Raw genomic sequence first — 21,075 nt, forward strand, 5'->3', positions numbered from 1 at the left:
CTATTATGACACTATACATCGGAAATAAACAGGGTGGGCTATCAGCAGTCAACTAGGCAGATAGTTCCATGGCTATCAGCAGCTAGCTAACGTTAGCTTGTTAGCTAAACTTTAGGCAAAAGAGTTAGAAACCAGATAATGTTAGCATCCATCCTTAGACACTTGACCTAATCTAATTCACCTTGAAGGTGAGAAAGTGCATCATATTGGGCTTAACAAGCTCACTATCTAACAACTTACATTGGGACCACTTCATTACCTGCTGCACTTTTGCTTTTTTTCTTCTTTTTTTTACCAACGTTGGCCCGTTTAGATCTGAGATCACTGACAAAATGTCAAAATATAATCTGAAGTATTGAACCAGTTGTTTATACTTTGACAATGATGACAATCACTGTACATGTGTCAACTGTCTGTGCTTCAATATTCCTTTTTTTTTAAATGTTGTCTGCCCCAGACAATTACTGTAAATGCAATATCTACAATATGCTCAGCATTTAAAAGCACAGAACCCAAGCCATTATTTGTCTCACTGTAAATGAGTGTTTAAGAGAGTTCACTCCCACTAGCTTTTACACAATAAGACTGCCCTGTATGTCCTTGAAGGTTTGCCAAATGGATCCCATTACAAAACAATGCTTAAAAACACCAGCAGTGGCTTTTTTTTATCGCTGTTGACAGAATGTTTTCAAATGCATGACCATGAGCAAGTATTCAGTGTCAGGCTCAACAGGTTTACGCCACAGTAATGATAATGTGATTCTGGGCTTGAATCACAAGTTTTATCCGTTTTGCTAAACCTGATTGGCAAGTTAAATATGATTAGATTTATCCTCTGCGGCATGATACTGGTAAAATGTGGTTCCTTGACAATTCAAACAACTCTACTATAATGAGATGAGATTTATTAAAAAAACTCATAAAAGAATAATGTTTTTTTTAAATAAATATATTATGAGAAAAACTCAATATACCTATACAGTATATTTAAAATATATATGACAGATTAACACAAAAAAAAGAAAATGTGAATTTCATTTTTAAAGAATGTATTGCATTTGTATAATAGGCTATACAGTAATAATGTTAATGATAATAATATTCAAAATATATTTTATTGTTGTTACTATTATATAGAAAAACTGAATAGAAGCTGTAGCTACATTGTTTTGTTTAGGTGAGAACATCTCAGTGTTTGTTTTGAATAGCTCTCCTCCCTGTTTGTTTGTCCCTCACACATTGGTTGTTCTGGATGCCCTGTATGAATTTCATTTAATGTCAATCTCCTGTCACTTTCTATTAGTATTCAGTTAAATGTCAGAGCCACTCTGGCTGCGTTACCTTGTTTACTTCTCTGTGCCCTTCCCGAATGAACATCTACAGGCTATGGTAACATAGGCAGCTTGATTTGAATTATAAGGCAGAGACACTTGAGATATCTTCGCTCCAGGTGCATATAAATGAGTGTTTTTGACATTGCAAGCCACAGCTCAGCCAGCAGACAGCTGTTTGCACCTCTGCATTCGCCACACTCACACACAGCTGCACACACACTTCATATGATACAGACTTGATTTATTTAGCCTATAGATTTTGATATCCTATATTCTGCTTTAGAACTGAGTGGTATTTCATCCTCAGATGTCTGTGATAAACTGTTTGTTTGAATGATTTCAGTTTTTCAATGAAAAACACATTTTAAGAATATAGTTAACCATAGGAATTGTGGCAAAATTAGAATCAGAGAAAAGTGACACATTCCTATTATGGATTATAATCAATAAATGATGATCAATACATCCAATTGAATTGAATTTGTTTGATTTATTTATTGATTGATTGATTGGTGAGTTGAGTAGGAATATATGAATGGATGGAAGTGGTTTATTGCTTTCTATTTCATTATTCATTTACCTCTGTTTTGGGACTAAAATTAAAGATACACTGTAAAATTGGCCTGTATGTGATCTGAAAACGATAATGCACATCATGGACAACTCAAACAGGCAGACTGGCTAATTATTAACGTTGTTGTTATTATGTTATAGGTATGGAAGGTTTGACTGCACTCATTGGGCAAGAGGCTCATGTTTACATCTAAAGCTTATACCCAGTTACATTTAAAAGAACCAACTGAAACGAATGTGTTATCTGTATGTTTCTTCCAATTTGCGCAGATGATCCTGTCCCTGAGATTTTAAGATTTCTGTTGTGCTTTAAGGACCTCACTGTCATTCTCTACTTTTCCTTGAGTTTGGATGGCACTGGTAACAGCAGTGTTGCATTGTATAAGACTCTGAGGTGAAGACATCGCTCATGGACACAAGATGTTTTTAGTAGTGACTTGTTTCCTTCTAATACTTTTTTGCATAATCGATTCGATTGAAAAAACATCAGACCAAGGCTCTAGGAAGAAAATCCTCAGCGCTTCATCTTTCAGTCTGTTACAAAGGGAATTCACCCTGTCCCTGAGCTTGTTTGAGCCGGTGAGCTACAAGTGTGTGATCAGTCAACTGTGAAGAGTCCCGAGCCCCACCGTGCTGACCTTGGCTCCCAGCCAGCCGCTATAGTATCCTGGGCAGCTGTAGCTGTAGGCTGGCGGTCTGACAGTCAGGGCTGTGCCCACTGCCACCACACCACAACCCCCATTTCCCCAGTGCCCTGCCCCGACTTGATACTCAACCCCACACGCATCCATCATGATATCATCACTTTCCAAAGCTGCCACACGCAGCCACACGTTCACCTGGAGACGCAGCACATACAGTAGTGTGGAAGAGATGACTTTTTAAACACTGTAGCGGGTGATTGGGGGACAAGGCGTGAGCTCGGGCCTGCCACCGTGATCTGACAGTTATTTAGCCAGTAGTGTACGCAGCCCCGTGGCAGCCATGACAGCGTGCGTTAGTGTCTCAGGATAGATGTAGGCCACCAATGTTTGGGAATGATGAGGGATTTGTGATTGATGATCTAGCTGTACAGTGTGGTGGCATTGACACACACACACACACACACCCACCTACGCACACACACACACACACACACGCACGCACGCACGCACACACACACACACACACACACACACACACACACACACACACCCACGCACACACACACGCACGCACGCACGCACGCACACACACACACACACACACACACACACACACGCAGATCCTGGATTGACATTAACAGTAATAACAATCTCTTCATCAAGTGTTCATTACCGCCAAGTGCTTTCTAATATTTAATTAAAGGAATAGTTTGTAATTTTGGGAAATATAGTTATTTGCTTTCTGGCAGAGAGTTAGATGATCAAATCATAATGACTCTGACATCAGTTTGTTAGATATAAGGCGGCAAATAAATAAATGTATAACATTATGATTAAGTTTTAGAGGTGCTTTCAAGTGTTTTTTAAATGTTAGGAAATAACCAAAGGCTAGCTGTATCTCGCTGTTGGCTGTAGCCTTATATTTAATGGACAGATATGATATCAAATGTAATTTACTAGAAAGAGAATAAATGTTGTTCTTAAAACATTGAACTATTTGTGGCATGTCAATCATTTTCTGTGTTTGGCTACAGAGGACAGGACATTAATTGTTTTGCTTGCTTACGTGAGCTGTGCATGTGTGTGTCTGTGTGTTAGTGTGCTGTAGCCTCTCACTGGGCTGTGATTGTTGTTGAGTCTGTTCATGGTGTGATTAACAGTGTGTGCAGCCTGGAAGAAGCACAATCTGGAGGCTCTGAGGATTCCATCCACACAGAACAGCAGTCCACTGCCTTTGAAATTACTCCATCACCATCCACTCACAAAAAAAAGATGGATAATAAGATATACTTTTTCTCTCTTTGTTTGTATGTTGAATGCAAAGGGTATGTGTCGGTGAATAAAGCGCTATAGAAATGCAAGCCCCAATGCGGCTCGGTCTCTCTGGTGGGAGTTAATGTAGTTTGGGGGGATGTGTTTGACTGGAGCACAGGAGAATTTTCACAGGGTTTGGGATTAGCACTGTAACAGAGTATCTTTTTTATAACGTTGGACCCCAAGTTTAAAAAAACAACATACAAAAAAACATACTGTGACCGATATTTAGACTTAAGACCTCGAAGCTGATAACTGTCATGAAAAGGCACTGTTAAGCTGCTGGAGAAAGAGGGAATTTCTTTTAAGCTGCAGGTACCTGGGAATGATGTAGGATTGCATCTATGTGTTTCTTCCCCCTCTATGTACACCTTATGAACTATGGCTTGGTATAAAAACCTGTTAACATATAGAGAAAACGGTCAAATCTAAAAGAAAACTTGAAGATAAACAGAAATACATTGATGAGGTTTAGGTATTGTTTGTTTTATAGATGCATGTTTAGATATAGGTTTCTGGTTGTTTTCTCTAAGCTAAGAAACCATCACAAGCTAACAATGTTTACAGCCTCTTATGGTGACGATAAGTTGGCAACATACAGTTCATATGCTGAAGAATATAGTTGTGTGTTAAATATTTTTTAAACTATGATTCTACTTTGCCATTATGACGGCCATAATGTTACACATCCTATAGGAGAGCACTATATCACGTTTATCGAAGTGTCTTCATTCCAGGCTAGTGAAAATTGTCCCAATTCCATGGCAAATAATGAGGTTATAAATGCAAATGTGATAGTAATATGAAACCAACAGTTAAGGTGTCATTTATAGAGGTATACAGCTCTGTATTATCCTCATCTTCATCCCTTTATTGGATTATTATACACAAGAAATAAGGCAGTCTGCTATCTTAAGAGACCAATTGTGCTCTTCTTCTCTCTAATTAGTTGTATGCCATATCACCCAATTAGTTAGCTCCCAAGTTGCCCCAAGAAGTGTTTAATATTCTGATCTCTTCCCCCAGGGTTTTGCGGAGAGCCCTCATTACGGCGATCATTTGAGTGACAGTCGATTAGTGTCCCATGAAGGATTGTCCCAAACACCTCTTATGAACTCCAACATAATGGGTAAGTAAGTGATTCTCTTCAGATCACCCATCACATGCCCGTTGGTAGCATAGAGAGCCATCATGTAAAATCATCTGATTGCGGTTAAGGCACATCATGAATCCGGAGGTTGTAGTGCTGTAGGGCTCGCCAAGCTACAGGGCTATTCCCCACCCCCCCCCCATAATCTCCTGCTTTCTTTATTTCCTCCCTTTATTTCCCTCCTCTCTCTGCATCTCACTGTTCTTCCTCCTGTGATGACCATCCCCCAGGCTAGTAGTCACGCCGTCAGTATAGCTTTCTGTCATAAGAAGCTATGTCCTAGACATCAAAAAACCTCCCCTGGCTACTGACACCGGCAGCACAGTGGTGGTTTTAAGGTGCAGGCCAGGGTTAAACAAACTGTGGTATCACAGATCTTATCACATACGAATCAAATATTTTGAATTTATTGGGAAGATTTTTGAATGGTGTTACATTTTCAGTCTTTAACTTTGACTTTGTCAATCGCTCTTGTCCTACTTATTTATGAAATTGTTAGTGCTGTAGTGATTCCCTTTTATTCTAGTCTTTCTTAGACCTGTTTGGTCAGATGTATCACCACAGCCCTATCAGATTAGCTCAAGTATCCTTTTGTCGACACCACCTGTCATGTTCCAGTATGTTCCCAAACTGGATGTTATTTCCCGCCATTATTTATATAAAGGTGAATATCAGCACTATATTATTTTTTGATAAAAGATCTAATTACTTTACCTTAGTCAAAGTTTGGTCTTGGTTTCTTTTCTCAGTACTGTAGGTTTGGTCCAGTTTACATTTGAACCACTTCATTAACATTTCTCATAGAATGTTTAAGCAATCGATTTTGACTTATGGTGCTTGTTTGGTAAATAGTTTTCAGACAATCTCCATTATTTACATCAATCATTTATAATGATAAATATACCATAGATTGGCCTGTGTTGGTCAATCACACGCACGCACGCACGTGCGCGCGCGCACACACACACACACACACACACACACACACACACACACACACACACACACACACACACACACGTATTACTTCTCACAAAAAAAACTCCCATCTACACTCTACAACTGGCTTGCAATATGTTCTCCTTTTATTACAAATAAAAGCTGTGTGATATCCAGCTCTTTGGCCTTGGTCTGTGATGTGTAACCGCTTGACAGTTTTATGGCTAACTACATCTGAGGTCATTATGTAATGGCCCTGGAGACTGATTTCCAAGAAAAGCGATTAGTTGGTTAATGGTTGGTGCTGAATTGAAACAAAATGTTATCTCTCTTGTAATTGATCACATGATTGTTTCACCCACACTGCGTATCTTTCCCCTTTTCAACTGCATCTGTAATTATGCTTATTAGCTGCAGAATAAAGATCTCACCCGTTGCAGTGATACATCAGATTTAGACAGTATGGGTGTGTACTTGGAATTGCTTGTTCTTATCTGAAATTTGGAATTCAAGATGACTTATTGTTTTTCCACAGTAATATCTTGAATTTACATAGATTTATGATCAATAAATCATCCCTGAGGAGCTATTCATCATCAAATATAAACAGGGTAATACAACCACGCAACAGTAAAACATACAGTTATAATAACAATATCTTTAGTAGTGTACAATAGTTCAGTTTCTGAACTGCTGAATGGTTCATTTCAAGTCATGGGGCATCTCCCATGTCTCTCTTGTGAATGGGTCTTCCTAGTAAAATAAAGGTCTTAGTTACTATGAAATAAATCTGTTTATCAGTAATAAATCAGTTTGTTCATTTCTGATATGATTTTTTAAACTGGTAATCAAACCAAGGAGAGAATCCATAACAGAATAGCATCAATACCCGCAAATACCCTGAGTCATCGCGAGTTTTATAGTTATTGTTGGATCCTAGTACGTAAAGATTTCACACACCAAAGTATTTGTAAGATAACATAATGTGGACTTTATGTAAATTCACATCTTCTGTCAAAAGTTACTTGATGACTTTGGCTGTATGTTATCCACCTGTGTGAGATAACATACAGATGAAAGCAAAAATGAAAAGCAGAAGAAACAGAGTTCCTGAAGGACAATCAAACAAACCAAGTTTGTTTTCTGTGTAAATGGAAGCATTGAAAACCAATTAGAATATGTTTGATGAAAATGTGAAACTGGCAATGTAAATAAATGTTTGCTTTGCCTTGCACTGGCATGTCAGTTCTCATTGGGTTGTGTAAAGGAAAAAGGCAACTAGTCTGATTTTCTCATTGACATCCTCCACTGTTAATTTGAAATTATATTTATTAGGTCTAGCTTACAAACCATGAAAGACCAACCTTGTTTTAGAAACTACTTAACAATGAGCCAACGGTGGCCAGCGAGCAGCTTGGTCAGCTTTTCATTTCTTATACAGTGTATTGTTCTTAATGGGGAGTACCCAATTCATAATGACAAACATTCCATGATCGCAAATATTTGTTTAGTCTAGGTTATCAGCACAGTGGATCTCAACCCTGCTTTGTATTAGAAAATGCAGCTCTGATTAGTAATTTCCCTTGGAAAAAATAATGACTAAAATATTTTCCTTTGCTGTTAAAGGAAATATGAGTCCTCATTTAAGATCAGTCATTTCCCTCCTGTTTATCAAATCAGTCATACTGCTGCTTATCCAAATAGCTTCAATATTATTTTAAAACGACTAAGAGTTGGAAAACAGTCTAGACACTTCTTATGATCCAATTTAAAAAGCAGAGTGCTCCTTGTTGAATCCAGTGTTCAACCTTCCATGAAAGCAGGAGCTGCTGCAACCTCTGTGGAATAAGCTGCTGCCCTCCAACATGTGTCTGCCAAATGTCAAAATAATAGTTATACTGCAGATCAAAGAAACCATACACATGCAATCACAAAATATTTGTTACACAGGTTTCTGATCTTGTATATTGTATGATTCGCATGGGCTTGAAATTTGGTCTACTCAAGAAAACTGGACCTTTGCACTTTTAAAACTCTCAGCCACTGCTCGACATCTAGAATAACATGATGACATGCCTGCTTACAAAAGCACGGGTCACATCCCTAGTCTGTGTATTGTCTGATAAATTACTAGTGTACAGTATATGTGATTTGAGTTCACTAAAGCCGTTTATACATACCATTGATTTTTACTGTCATTATGTATTTGTAAATGTGCGCAGAGTGATTCATAGTGAAGAGGAATCCCTTTAACACAGTGAATCGACAAACATTAATCATGTCGGTGTGTGTGTAGCTACTATAAACATTACGTTGTAAACATTTTCCTGTTAAGACACATTTTGTTTAGTAAAAGCAGCTTTCGGTTCTGTGCAATTATACAGTCATAGTGGGTGTTAGATGTTTGGCAAGGGGAGCTCGGACTTTCCTATTGATTTCATAATTGATAAGTCCAAACTCATGGCATGGTCCTATGTGTGTGGGATTTTGAAGCTGTAGATGACTCTGTTCTCCTAGGGGGGCTGACTCCCACGTTGGGGCGAGCGGCAGACTTTGGATAAGCTGGTCTGGGCGCCACGTGCAATCTTAGCCCCACCCTCTGGTCCTTCAATCCTCTAATATACCACACACACACACACACACACACACACACACACACACACACACACACACACACACACACACACACACACACACACACACACACACACACACACACACACACACACACACACACACACACACACACACACACACACACACACACACACACACACACACACACACACACACACACACACACACACACTTGAATGACTATGTATTTCTTAAATTCATCCTCACAAGACAGTCAGACAGACAGACAGACAGACAGACAGACAGACAGACAGACACTGATCCTGTGTCATTATCACCAAGCGTTCTAATATTATAGGATTATCAGACATATTTACATCTACTGTAGTGATGAGTTGCAATGGTCAGACCAACAACTGGCTGTATAAACCTGATCCAATTAGTTGAAATTATATTCATACAGTTGTATTTTAGTCATATGTGTCTGTTTTCTGGCATACTATATTTTGCTAGAAATATCGCTTTTGGAGAAAGAAAAACCTTCTTATACTTTGATATTATTTTACACTTTTCCATCCTGTTGGGATGACAGATAATTTCAATGATCTTTGCGTTACAGTTGTGCATTACTGATTTGCTGGCAATTAAAAGTATAATTTCATTGTTTATAATTAGTGGCATTCACTAATGACTTGCAACCATGATTAAATTGGACTCATAGACATAAGATAAATGCTTAATCCTCCAAATTTTCTAGGATTACACAATCTCTTATTAAAAAACGTCTTTCACACAGTTGTGATTCCCGATTGTTTCGTGTTTGTGCAGCTGATGATGGTTCATCCCTGAACCTTATTCTTCTCTGTGTAGTAAAGCCTGACTTAAAGTCTTCTGTAGGTCTTGTTCTGGAGGCATTATTGATTCTGTCCTTCTAATTGTTTAGTCACAGGGATAGCCAACAGTTCAATGCCCTGACAAGGATCGATTAGATCTAATTACCTGCTAATATTTTTCCCTTTGTTGTATGGCTTGATGAGGAGAAGCCAGTTGGGAAGGCTGATTTTAAGCAATTTGGGCAATTACCACATTCGATGAAAGAGCTGCACTCTGCTCCTTTCTTTCATGCTGTATTGTCATTGGACGTGTGTGTGTGTGTGTGTGTGCGTGTGTGTGTGCGTGTGCGTGTGCGTGTGCGTGTGTGTGTGTGTGTGTGTGTGTGTGTGTGTGTGTGTGCGTGCGTGCGTGTGTGTGTTGTAATGTATTCCTTTTTGTCATTATTTACTTAATGGACTGGTATTTTTTTCCACTAAGTGCAAAAAAGCCTTAGGCTTGTCAGGCCTAACCTCAGATGATGCTCTTATGTTGCTAATTAGCAACAGGCTTGATGTAGCTATTCACAGCTGTCATTGGTCACAGCCTGTGTCCCTTTATTGGATTCTGTCTCTCTCTCCCTATAACATTGTCATGCTTTCTCTTACTCACAAAGAAACACGTTGAGGACCAAGAGCTCAGACTTTGGTTCCTTGTCTATGTCTTGTGTAGTAATATTCACAGATCTTGTTTTCTGTAGTTCTAATACCTGGATTTGTATTTCTGCCAAAACCGATACTGATTCTGATACTATAGAGCTATTTTCTTTGTGAAAATGATTACTTTCATTATTATTGTACAAACAATGTCATGTAAAGTTAGTTACATGAGGCTGTAGTAAACCACACAGCACTTCTTATTAAAATTGCAAAAATACAATTTAAATGTTTTCCAGTGCAAATTATTTGAACTGCTTTTAATATTTTCTAAACATGAGTTCAGAAACAAAATTGACATCCCCTACATTTCAACGTGAGCAATTGAAATAAAAGTGCCATAACTGTAGCCTAGAGAACTACATTTCTACACCCTCAAATAAGTTAAAAACAACAATGGCCGCTTCTTAGAATCTAAACAGGACAAATCAAGGTCAGGCTTTATGGTAACGCAGCAGTAACAACTGTAAAGAAACCTAAGAACAGCATCGTTGAAGTCTGAGGGAATGGTTTGGAAAGGGACCTGGACTAACCTAATTAGCCTGCATTACTGCTGTTCTATGCAGCCACGTGCCTGAGGGCGTGATATCACAACTGCTGAGTAGTACTTTTCATAGGCTACTAGTGTTTCTCTGGTGTGCTCCATACATATTACACATACAGCTTTGAGCCAAGCATGCGACTTATCCAATTAACTCTGTCAACAACACATGCTAGTAGCCGCATGTATCCCGCTCTTGGCCTGTCGTTGTACACATGTTACCGTAGTGTGACAGTCGCAGAATTTGATTGGGTGTTGCAGGTACGTGTAACACCCAGCTCACATGATAGTTAAGTTACTTTCTGTTGTTTTTATAGAACTGCTCTATTTAATCTGTTTATTTTCATCAGACAGGTGGAGTTTTCTGTTGCCATGGAGTTAATTATTATTATTAAGGTATCAAGAAAATGTCAATACAATGCAGATTTCTCATGTGGCTAGAAGTCTTCTCCTAGCCAATGTTTTAGTTGTCATTTGATGGTTTTGCAAATACCTCAGGGTTATAGTCAAACTCTACACATTTGTCTGTTTGATGGTGAAGATGCCAAAAAGGCATGCAGGCATTTTACAACTGTGCGTCATAGTCTTTTGCATGTCAGCAGAATTTCTCTGTTTCAGCCCCTTCTCTTTTCATGTCTAATTGTTCGTCAAAGCTTTTTGTGAAGTGTCAAATCCCACATCACACTGGTATCCCCAGTGTTTTTACTGGGGCAGGTGTCATGTGCTAATGCTCTGTCCCATTAGAGACCGTCCTCACACCCAGGCTGTGAATGTGGCCAGGTGCTGTTCAGGTGTGTGCTTCTCTGCAGTGTGGGTCACCCCATCCCCACCCCCAACCCTGTCATTCACTCACACACACACACACACACACACACACACACACACACACACACACACACACACACACACACACACACACACACACACACACACACACACACACACACACACACACACACACACACACACATGTGCGCACACACACACACACACACACACACACACACACACACACACACACACACACACACACACACACACACACACACACACACACACACTCATAATACACTGCAAAGCCTCATAGTAAGTGTAAACTTAGGTAAACAACCTTTTGCACATTCACTCTATCAAAATGAACTGCACAATGTACTGTATATGTCTACTGAATGTGAATGTACGGCAAGAACAGTGAGCACAGAAGGGGAGAGGAGGACATTTAGTGGATGTAGCCATTCATTATGCAGAGCTGCAGGATGTGCTTATCTATTACCGCGGTCAGTGGAGCATGAAGAGCTGAAGACGAGGAGCTGAATGGGTAGAAAATCCCTTCTCTCCATCCCTACGCCGCCCACATCTTCCCAGCACTCCCTGGCCCCTGTGCTTCCCTCAGCCCATCCTGGCCCCTGCCCAGCCCGGGCCGTGCCTTCCTAAATGCGCCCAGCATGTGGCTGGAGACTAGGCCGTCCAGCTGCAGAGGATCAGCTGTAGTCCCAGAGGGCTGTTTCTCCAAAGAGTGGAGAAGAGATGGGGCAGGGCCGAGGTATGATGACATAACAATGTCTAGGGAAGCAGCTGCAGGGGTCAGAGCACCACGGCTGGAAGAGGTGGACAGGTGTCTTCAAGTACTGTAGATCATTGCACTGTATTTTATTGAGAGAATGATTGTTATGTTTGTTGATTGGCAATGTTAAGGGCAGGCAGCATTGTTGGTTATGAGATGCGTTCTCATGATTGCTTGCATTAAACTTTTATTATTTTTTGCTGAAAACATTAATTTAGTTCAGAAAAATCCAAAGTCTGTTGCTAAGACCCATTGTGTTTGTATATCCCACATCTCCCTCTTCTTTCCCACTATCTTCCTTCCTTCGTTTCTCCCCTCCCCCTTTCTCTTGCCAAATGCTTCCTGCAGCTGATGCCAAGAATAATGTTAGAGATTATTTAATACAAGCTTAAAGCTGAAAGGGAAATGATTCAGTCAGAAATAAATACTCCTAGTGGAACAATTAAAGTGTGCTGACTTCAGCACTTGATGCTGCTATTGTTGCAGACATTATTGAATATATTCTCAGTGTATGACCATTGAGTCTTGTCTTGAGGCTTTCTTCGCAGAAAGCCATACCTACTGTATAGGACTGTAAACACAAACCATGTGACTCACTATTTATTTAGATATTTTTTTTTGCAATACACAACAAACACATCGTTCAACTCTGAAGCATTATTGATCTTTGCGGATCTTTTTTTTCTTTTTCTTGAAACAGATTAACAGAGGATGCATTAAATGTATCCCTGATTCGTGGAGATCACTCGCTGGAACATGGAGATGTCAGGTCTAATGTGACCTTTGTAACGTTTCCATCACTTGAATCAGCAAATTTGAAAACACATCAAAGGTTGTGTCCTTAATTGATATGAGCCACAGACAACCTGGCCAACAGTTGTTGGTTAATTTCCATGCCCACTGTCGCTCATTAGACCCTCCTCCACTCTTTTCCACAGTCACAACTGCTCTCCCAGGCGTCCATGCTAGATGAACTGGTAAACATAACACTAAATAATGTTACACTCCTCGTTGGACTGTAGTGGATTGTGATTGGTTATTAAAATGCAAACATTTGTTTCGCCTTTACTCCCACTTGACAATGGCTGACATTTCCTCCTGCGCTGGCATAGCCCTGAGAGCCTGAATTGTGGGAAGTGTACAGAAAGGCAAGGCTCTCTGAGGCTAATTTATTTACTGCCAGGAATATGGGGGTGGGAAGGTACCTTTTTTCTCTTAACTTAAAATAAACAAGTCTTTTCAAATGGCTGCCCACATACAATGCCATCCCCCACAGTGTGCCATCATCAAAAGATGTATCCCCATCGAGCTGTTTTGATGTTTGATTTAGTGCAGACTTGTGTTCTTAAACTGTAGACCACTTGGGTTTGCAGGGGGTTTTCTGTGTTAGGAAATATGCCCACAGTACTTGGAGCTGGACCAGCATTCCTAACCCATGTGTATATCCTTCCTTGTCCTTTACCTCGACTGTTCTTTTCTGTTCAACAATTGTTTGGCGTCTAATACCAAACATCAACACTAAACTTTGATGTTACAAACTGACTGGATTTCTAATATCCAACTGGGAGACATTATCTTCAGCTTGTTAAATATGCCCTTGTTTCCCCTGACAGCCGCCTCTCAAGCTGAAGGGGACGATGTCGGCGAGCTCACATCTGAATGTGTGATGCGGCGTGTTAGAGTGTTATTGTGTTATTGTGTTAGCGTGTTAGCATCCCTACCAGAGCAGCATCCATTACACTGTTGGTGTTCACATGGTGGGAGACGTTATTAGGGAGCTCATCTCCTTTCTCCTCTGAGAGAATGGATGTGTGATTATGAAGTCATCAGCCATGAACCAGTGAGGCCATGGAGGAGCACCCCTCCTCATGGGTCCTGGGGGTGCCATTGATTGGTGACCATGTGTTTGTGCCTGATAGACTGTGAAATGGTGTGTTGCTGCGCGGCTGTGCCACACCTGCGTCCCACCGAGCTGATTGATTGGTTTGGTCATGTGGAATGTTCCCATCTGGTCCGCAGTAATGCATTTTTTTTTCCTCATTCGTGAATAACAAGCGCTGGCAGGAGAATTGCTAGGCTTGGAAAAAGGCAAAGGCCAAGTGAAAACATTTTCCCCCTTCACTCCTCCCCTTTTTCCTTTTTACCCAGTTAGAAGAAATTCAAATAGACCGAGCCATGGCACCTGATTATCCCGGGAGGGGATGAATGCAATCAGCGAATCCACATATCCTCTCTCACACAGAGATGAAAAAAGTAAACTGTTTAGCTTGTGCGAAGGACATCAGCTCCAGATTTTGAAAGTCATACTTCAGGGCCATTGATTGATCTTTGATCTAACTGAGAATTGAAAGACCTTTTCACCTTTTTGATTAGTAAACCATTCCAGATTTCTTGCCTAATCTAAAAGCAATGGAGGCAATATTTTTCCCCCCAAAGCCTAATGTGTTATTTTGTTTCCCGCTCCTGAATTCCTCCTGGTTTGATTTCTCTAAATCCTGGAGCCTCTCCCTTAATTGATCTATTCATTCTCCCTAATGGCGAATTACACATCAGGCCGCACGAGCAGACGATGTATCATCATAGTACGTAATAATCAGTGACATTTCAACAAAGAAAAAGATAAATATGCAAATAAGAACTCATTAACATTTGCTCTTGCTGTTTTGAATAATGTCAGTGCTGCTGATGAGGCTGTAAGCAGAAATTGATGTTGAGCTCAGGGCAAAGGGAGACATGTTTCCTCTGTGTTTCTCCGTCCAACTGTTGTTACTGATGCTGGGCTGCAGACGTTGTCCTCATCAAGGGAGGAAGTTGATTGAGGGAACATTACCTCACATAATCTAACCTGTAACCCAGCCAGCTTTTATTCACTGTCAAACAGAACCTGCTGGAAGCAACAAACGGCTTTACAGGATGGATGCACACAAACTATTGAGAAAAGGAAACAAAAGGAGGCATTTTAAAAGGTTCGGGGGAACAAGTGAGTGAGCATATGTACATCTGATAATTTGTCCTCTGATTTTATACATGGTAGAGTATGCCTGTTGTCAGTTTATGATTTAATTATGACAGAATCAGGTCCTTGTATTGCACTCCCTTTTATGAAAATCAACAACAAATTCAAAAAACAAAAGGCTGTACAGTATCGAGATCCAGGCTTTGAAATATAGTTTCTTTTGTGCCATGAATCAGTCTCTCAATACAGGCCCCGACATTAAGAAATTGTCTTTTCACTTCAGAGGATGAGTGTTTTGTGTTAAGATGCCATGGCAGTCATCGCATGGGAACATGAGCACAGACACACAGGGACATCAAAAGCAAACACATGTGTGCTCTAAGATGAAAACAAACCAAGTGAGCTGATGCGTGATAAGTTCAATTGGTTTTCTACACAACATTTCCTCATCCTGTATTATGTGTTTGTTGTCATGGTCTTGGCTTCTCTTAAAGCGAGGAAAATGGACCCGTTAACTGGCTTAAGAAAAAGAGAGGTCCTTGGAATGCATCTGAGAGGCGGTGAAGCACGCTCACTAATTGGCTGTTTTTGCGGCAAAGGTTTTGAATTGATCCCGTTAGACGCTTAGGTCACTACCTCTCACATTTTCAAAGGAAGGGTCTAGACAGAGTGCCATGCTGTGCTGTACTGCAACCCCTTGTGATCAATAAGTAGGCACGCTGTGAAGGACTGGCCTGCTTGCCCTTTATTTCAGGTGAATTCCAGCGCCTCCACATTTATATAATTTAAGCCAGATTTTCTAATTAATTAAAGGCAGTATTGGATCAATGATATTTACATAAATGAGTTTATTTATTTGAATTTAATTGTTTGGTTAATACAGTTTATATTTGAACTAACTCCACTTTATGTAACATACAAAGTGTATGTCATGTAATTTCCATTCTCTTTCACATATTAACTTAATAGATAGCCAAACATTTGTTGCTTTTTCACTCATGAAGTCTGATTTAAATTATTGTGCAACAGTCACTCTGTGATCTTCTGTAGGATAACAACTGGTGTGAATTTGTTGGAACTATGTTTACATGAAAAGTGGAATTGTAGCAGTTCCAGAAGCCAACCCATATTTATCAGATTTCTGGTTTAAAAATGATGTAATAGAAAAAAACATCTGGGTGAGGAAGCAAAAGAGAAACAGACTTCTTTCAGTTAAGGAAATAAGGAGAAGGTGGAAGAAGAGAGCTGAAACTGCTCATTCAACTTAGCAACCGGGTAAGGAAACCAACAAGCTCTAAGAAAAACTGATGTATTTATATGCACTTCCTTAGTTGTATTGAAAGAGAAACAAGACCCTCCTGATAAAAGGCACAGGACAGCAGCCTGGAATATGGAAAACAGTGTGAAAGACTGAAAAGCATGTGATTCTTGGGTCTGGCTAAACGTTAGCTTAACTCCAACGGGACGCCCTACCAACTGAGCTAAGGGCGCCCCTCACCTTTGCACATCTGAGTAATATTCTAATAAGATTTTTTTTCCTTTCAAGATTGACTTTTGTATGCATTGAAGATATACTCTGTGATGGCAGTCTGTCTACTAACATTTATATTATTGATTGTGATTGAAGTAATTAAGCTACTTTACTCATATTGGTTTTAGCATTAAGTATATTTGCATCTTTGGTTTCCTTTCAATCACAGCACTTATAGGCTCATCAGCAGGCCTGTGACTCAGAAAGAAAAAAACACACGCTTGGTCCCGCGTTGCCCTGCTTTCTCAACTGGCTCTATTCAAAACAATATAATGACAACAAGAGTGTTGCTCTTGTCGTGAGGCTGTGATCACACAAGACAGCTCAGAGGAGGGAAAACATTGCTTGAGTAACAACAAGCCTGTAACTCATGAAATTGGTTAATTCTGCTTTAATGTTTTTCCGCTTCCCTCACAGTAGGAATGGTCTTTGATTTACAAGCTAGCGTTTCAAACTTCAATACATCAATCAGGCAATTTAAGATTTAACGACTTGTTTTGAGTTTGGCTTTTTTAATGGGTAAAATACAGATTATTACAGTGGCCTATTTTCCTCACAGCATATGCACATCAGACAGGAGATTGTGTCCCTGCATGATAAGGGTATATTTTATTCAGCTAATTTAGGCTGCTGGCTTTAGAACCGGCCAACCCAGCAGTATGTTCCACTTCATATATCACTTTGTTCTACTTTCAGCATCATAAATATACATTCTCTTGAAATTTGAATAGCCACGTAGTCACAAACTGTAAATTTGACTCAGGCTTTTTATAAGCGTTGGGGTTGTTCCTAGGGCTGTTTCTTCATTGGGAGGTTTACAAGGCTGGATTTAAACAATGTTTCTGTTGTCTTACACTTTAAATAATATTTGCTTTATTTGCTAATGAAAGGAAAATACCTGCTATTTTTTTCCAGCATGACTTTCGAAGGAAAGCAGAAGGGCAGACTAGCAACTGATCAAGACATCTTTAGATCACTGCTCTAGCGCTGCTGAGGTCGGAGACAAGATACACAAATAGATCAAGTAGTCAGAGCTGCTGCGTCGTCAGCAAGGCATTCTGAACAAACTGAGAGATCTGCTCATCCATGACCTCAGAACATGGTGCTGAAGTTAATCCTTAAATTTGCTGCTATCCAGGCGTTCCCCATGGCACTGCTGCATCCTTCTCTTATTGCAGGTTGATTCAGGTCATGGGGGGTCGGTGGAGGCAGGAGCGTCTGAATGGGGGGGGGGGGGGGGTGGGCTTCAACGTGTAGTGCTTCTGCAGGCTTCAGTTTCTCAGAAAAGTTTTTGGTGTTGTTTGCAGTGACATGGTATGGCATTTTGAAAGACTTGCAAGGTGATTGAATACTTAATCTTGTATCTAACTCTATTTTTAAGTAGATCTATATTTCACAATATACAGAAATAATAATAAACTGACAATGAAGAGTGACCACTTCTTTTTGAGAAACTCCTTGCATATAAAAGAGTTGAATCAAGAAATAGACCAAAACAACAACATGTTAAAGACAATTACTTTAAACTTGTAGTAATACAGTGGTGTCCCTTAAAGGTCACATATTATGCTAAATGCACTTTTTAAATGTGTTCTAACATATCCATGGGTCCTCGGTTAAACTGTGTATTCTACGTTTGGGCTGCACTGTTGATTGAGCGTCTCAGCAGACTTTCTTTTGCCAGGCTCCACAGTGTGGTCGCTTCTCAGTGTCATGGTGTGGACCGACACATTGTTTTCACCAACACATCTGTCAGACCTGAAACTACATCGCTGACCATCAATTATTAACGTGAGACACAGTATGAGTGACTAAACACATGCTGCCAATTAATATTACACTCCTGCGCTTGGCCGGACCTCTCCCACCAAGGACATTCTAGGAATGAAACATAATTTCACAAAAGCACTTTTGGATATTAGACAGGAAATGAAGAAGAAAAAAAGGATCTTTCAAAAGAGATGTTTCATCATCCTGCCGTGATCTGGGAACATTGGTGGTAACCGACAACTTAATCCTATTTCCTTTTTTGCAAGAGCGATGGCTCAGAACTGTATCCCATTATTGTTACAAGAGAAGCAGCAGCTTTGCCAGTTAAACCATCTTCCCTGATTTCCTCAGCTCCTTTTAGTCTCTAGAGACTGTCTGCACAGATGCAGAACAACTGTCTCCTGCAGGACTGCTCAGATAAGCACAAGTGAATTCTCTTAGATCTGCCTCCGTTCACCTGCGCTCATGAAAGCAGTGTTCAGATCAGTCATCATGTAACAAAAGATCCGCGCTGTGCAAGTTTTTAACTCGCAAAACAAACAAAAAGATATTTACCTTTCCCCTGGAGTAAACAGAATTAAGTTCCGAAGCTTGTGTCTGTGCCTGCGTTGTTTGGAAGTCTGACAAAAAATAATGTACGATGCTGTTAAAGTTATTCATCACACTCCCAGAGGAGCTCTCATTTGTTTGTTTGTTTGTTTTTCCTTGGGAGTAAAACTGCTGAGTGTGGATATTGTGATGTGTGTGATTCATGTGTGCTGTGTGCCGTAAGCTTTATGTTTCCCCTGATGGCTGCTTCCTTTGAGGTGTGCAGAATGGAGGTGACACTGATAGAAGGACTCCCTGACGATTAGCACATTCAGTAATTAATCCAATGAAAACATGGCCTTGCATACTGAAAACTTTGTGACACATAGCATTGAAGTGCAGGTTTCCGTTTTAGGCTTTTCTTTAGAGGTTGCTCATAGTGACGCACCATTCTGCTACAACAATAGGAACTATGAACCACTGCATGGCTGTTAAATAGTTTAGTACATCCAGTACATTGTAACAGGACCTGAGAGTGTCCCATATGATGCAATGATGGAAACCAGAGTTAATTTGTTATGACTGTTTTGTAAGCTTGCGTAGGCAGTTTTATAGTGAAATATATCAAATAAATGTCAGTCCGTCAGTTAATTCATCCACTGATCCACTGCCTTCGTTCCCTATTTGCTTCCAGCAAGCATCTGATAATATGAAAGTAGAAGGCATTTAAAAGCGAAAGAAAACAAACAAAGCTAAGCTTTTAACACACGTATGATTTGCCATAATACGTGTAGTAAACAGCTCCTGCCCTCGCTACAGCCTCTGAAACTCACCCTGTATAGTATTTTTAAGTATTTCTGTGTATTTTTACATGTTATTACTCGTATGTACATGTTACGTCCGTGTAGAGCAACATATAGAAATATGCATTGTTTACATATAAGTTTTTAACCTGTAAGTCTAAAGGTTTCAGTTGTGATGGTTTAAATAGCCTAGTTCTACCAGACCATCATACTTCATTTCATTTGTACAGAAGGTCTGGAATCGCTCAATTGACAAACGTTAACTCACTTGAAGGTGGGTGTCTTAAAACTATTGGATCTGCCCAGTGCCACTCTGGATCTGCCAACCAACCATGTCATGCGCCGGCTTCTGAGCCACTCCTTCTGTTCGCTGATTGGACCGGCAGAAATCTGTCTGGAGAAAACCTAAGAATATACCGCACACCCAGACTGACTACTGAAGGGAAATTAAAATTTAGCGGAAGTAGTAGGCGGGCGGTGCCAGGCTATTAAATAACCACACTGGGACTGCATGTGTGCCTGGCTAAAGGGAATATTTGTGAGGAATTACATTGACTAATGTTACAACCTGTATTTCACTTCAGAACAAAACAATCAGGAAACTGAAGATATTCTGTTATTCTGTGTTAAATCAAGTGTGTGCCCTAGTATCATTAAAGATAACAATTGTTTTTACTGTGCTTTTACAGGTAAATCAGAGAGGGCTTCGTTTCTTGGCTATGGGAGGGATCCTGAAGCGTCTGGATGCCAGGTGAGATTCATTCACTTATGTCAAGTTCATATTTCTCATAAAGTTCTGTCAAGTGCAATTTTAAAACCATAAATCAAGTTTGAGACTCCCCAATATCAATGACACTGGTTGACTTGGAAACAAATAAAAGCAAACATTTTCTAAATTGTGGGACTAAATCTTATCCAAGCAAAATCCATAACAATGGTGAAACACATCCATTCATTCATTACTGCACACACGCATGCCCAGTTTTGACTCTCAGGTAAGAATGGTTGATAATTCAGGTTTTCTACATATTTTAAATAGTGCTAGGCCTTTCCTCTCTTCCAGTGATCCCCAAAAGGGAATCCATGCCTTGATTTAATCATGGTTGGATTATTGTAAATCCCTCTTTTCCTGTCTAAAATAGAGCTCCGTTCACTGTAACTTCATCAACTGGCTACATCAACATAACTATAAAATAACTACCTTTCATTGGCTACCTGTTGATTTAAGAATACATTTCAAGATCTTATTATTTTTTTAGGATAACAAAGATGTCACCTGGGGTTCAAGATGCCCCAAGAACTCAGTTCCAAGGAAATTACAAGAG

General features: G+C 39.9%; 1 protein-coding gene across 1 annotated transcript in view; it reads left to right on the forward strand.

Moving 5' to 3' along the window:
• Nucleotides 1–21,075, forward strand: part of tcf12 (transcription factor 12) — an 85,469-nt gene that overhangs the window by 17,655 nt on the left and 46,739 nt on the right. Inside the window, exons 5-6 of the mRNA XM_080032549.1 lie at nt 4,892–4,994; nt 20,440–20,501. Coding sequence (XP_079888675.1) covers nt 4,892–4,994; nt 20,440–20,501 — 165 coding nt within the window. The remainder of the gene's footprint in view (nt 1–4,891; nt 4,995–20,439; nt 20,502–21,075) is intronic.

Source organism: Ammodytes marinus, assembly GCF_949987685.1.
Source record: "Ammodytes marinus genome assembly, chromosome: 1".
Lineage (NCBI taxonomy): Eukaryota > Metazoa > Chordata > Actinopteri > Uranoscopiformes > Ammodytidae > Ammodytes > Ammodytes marinus.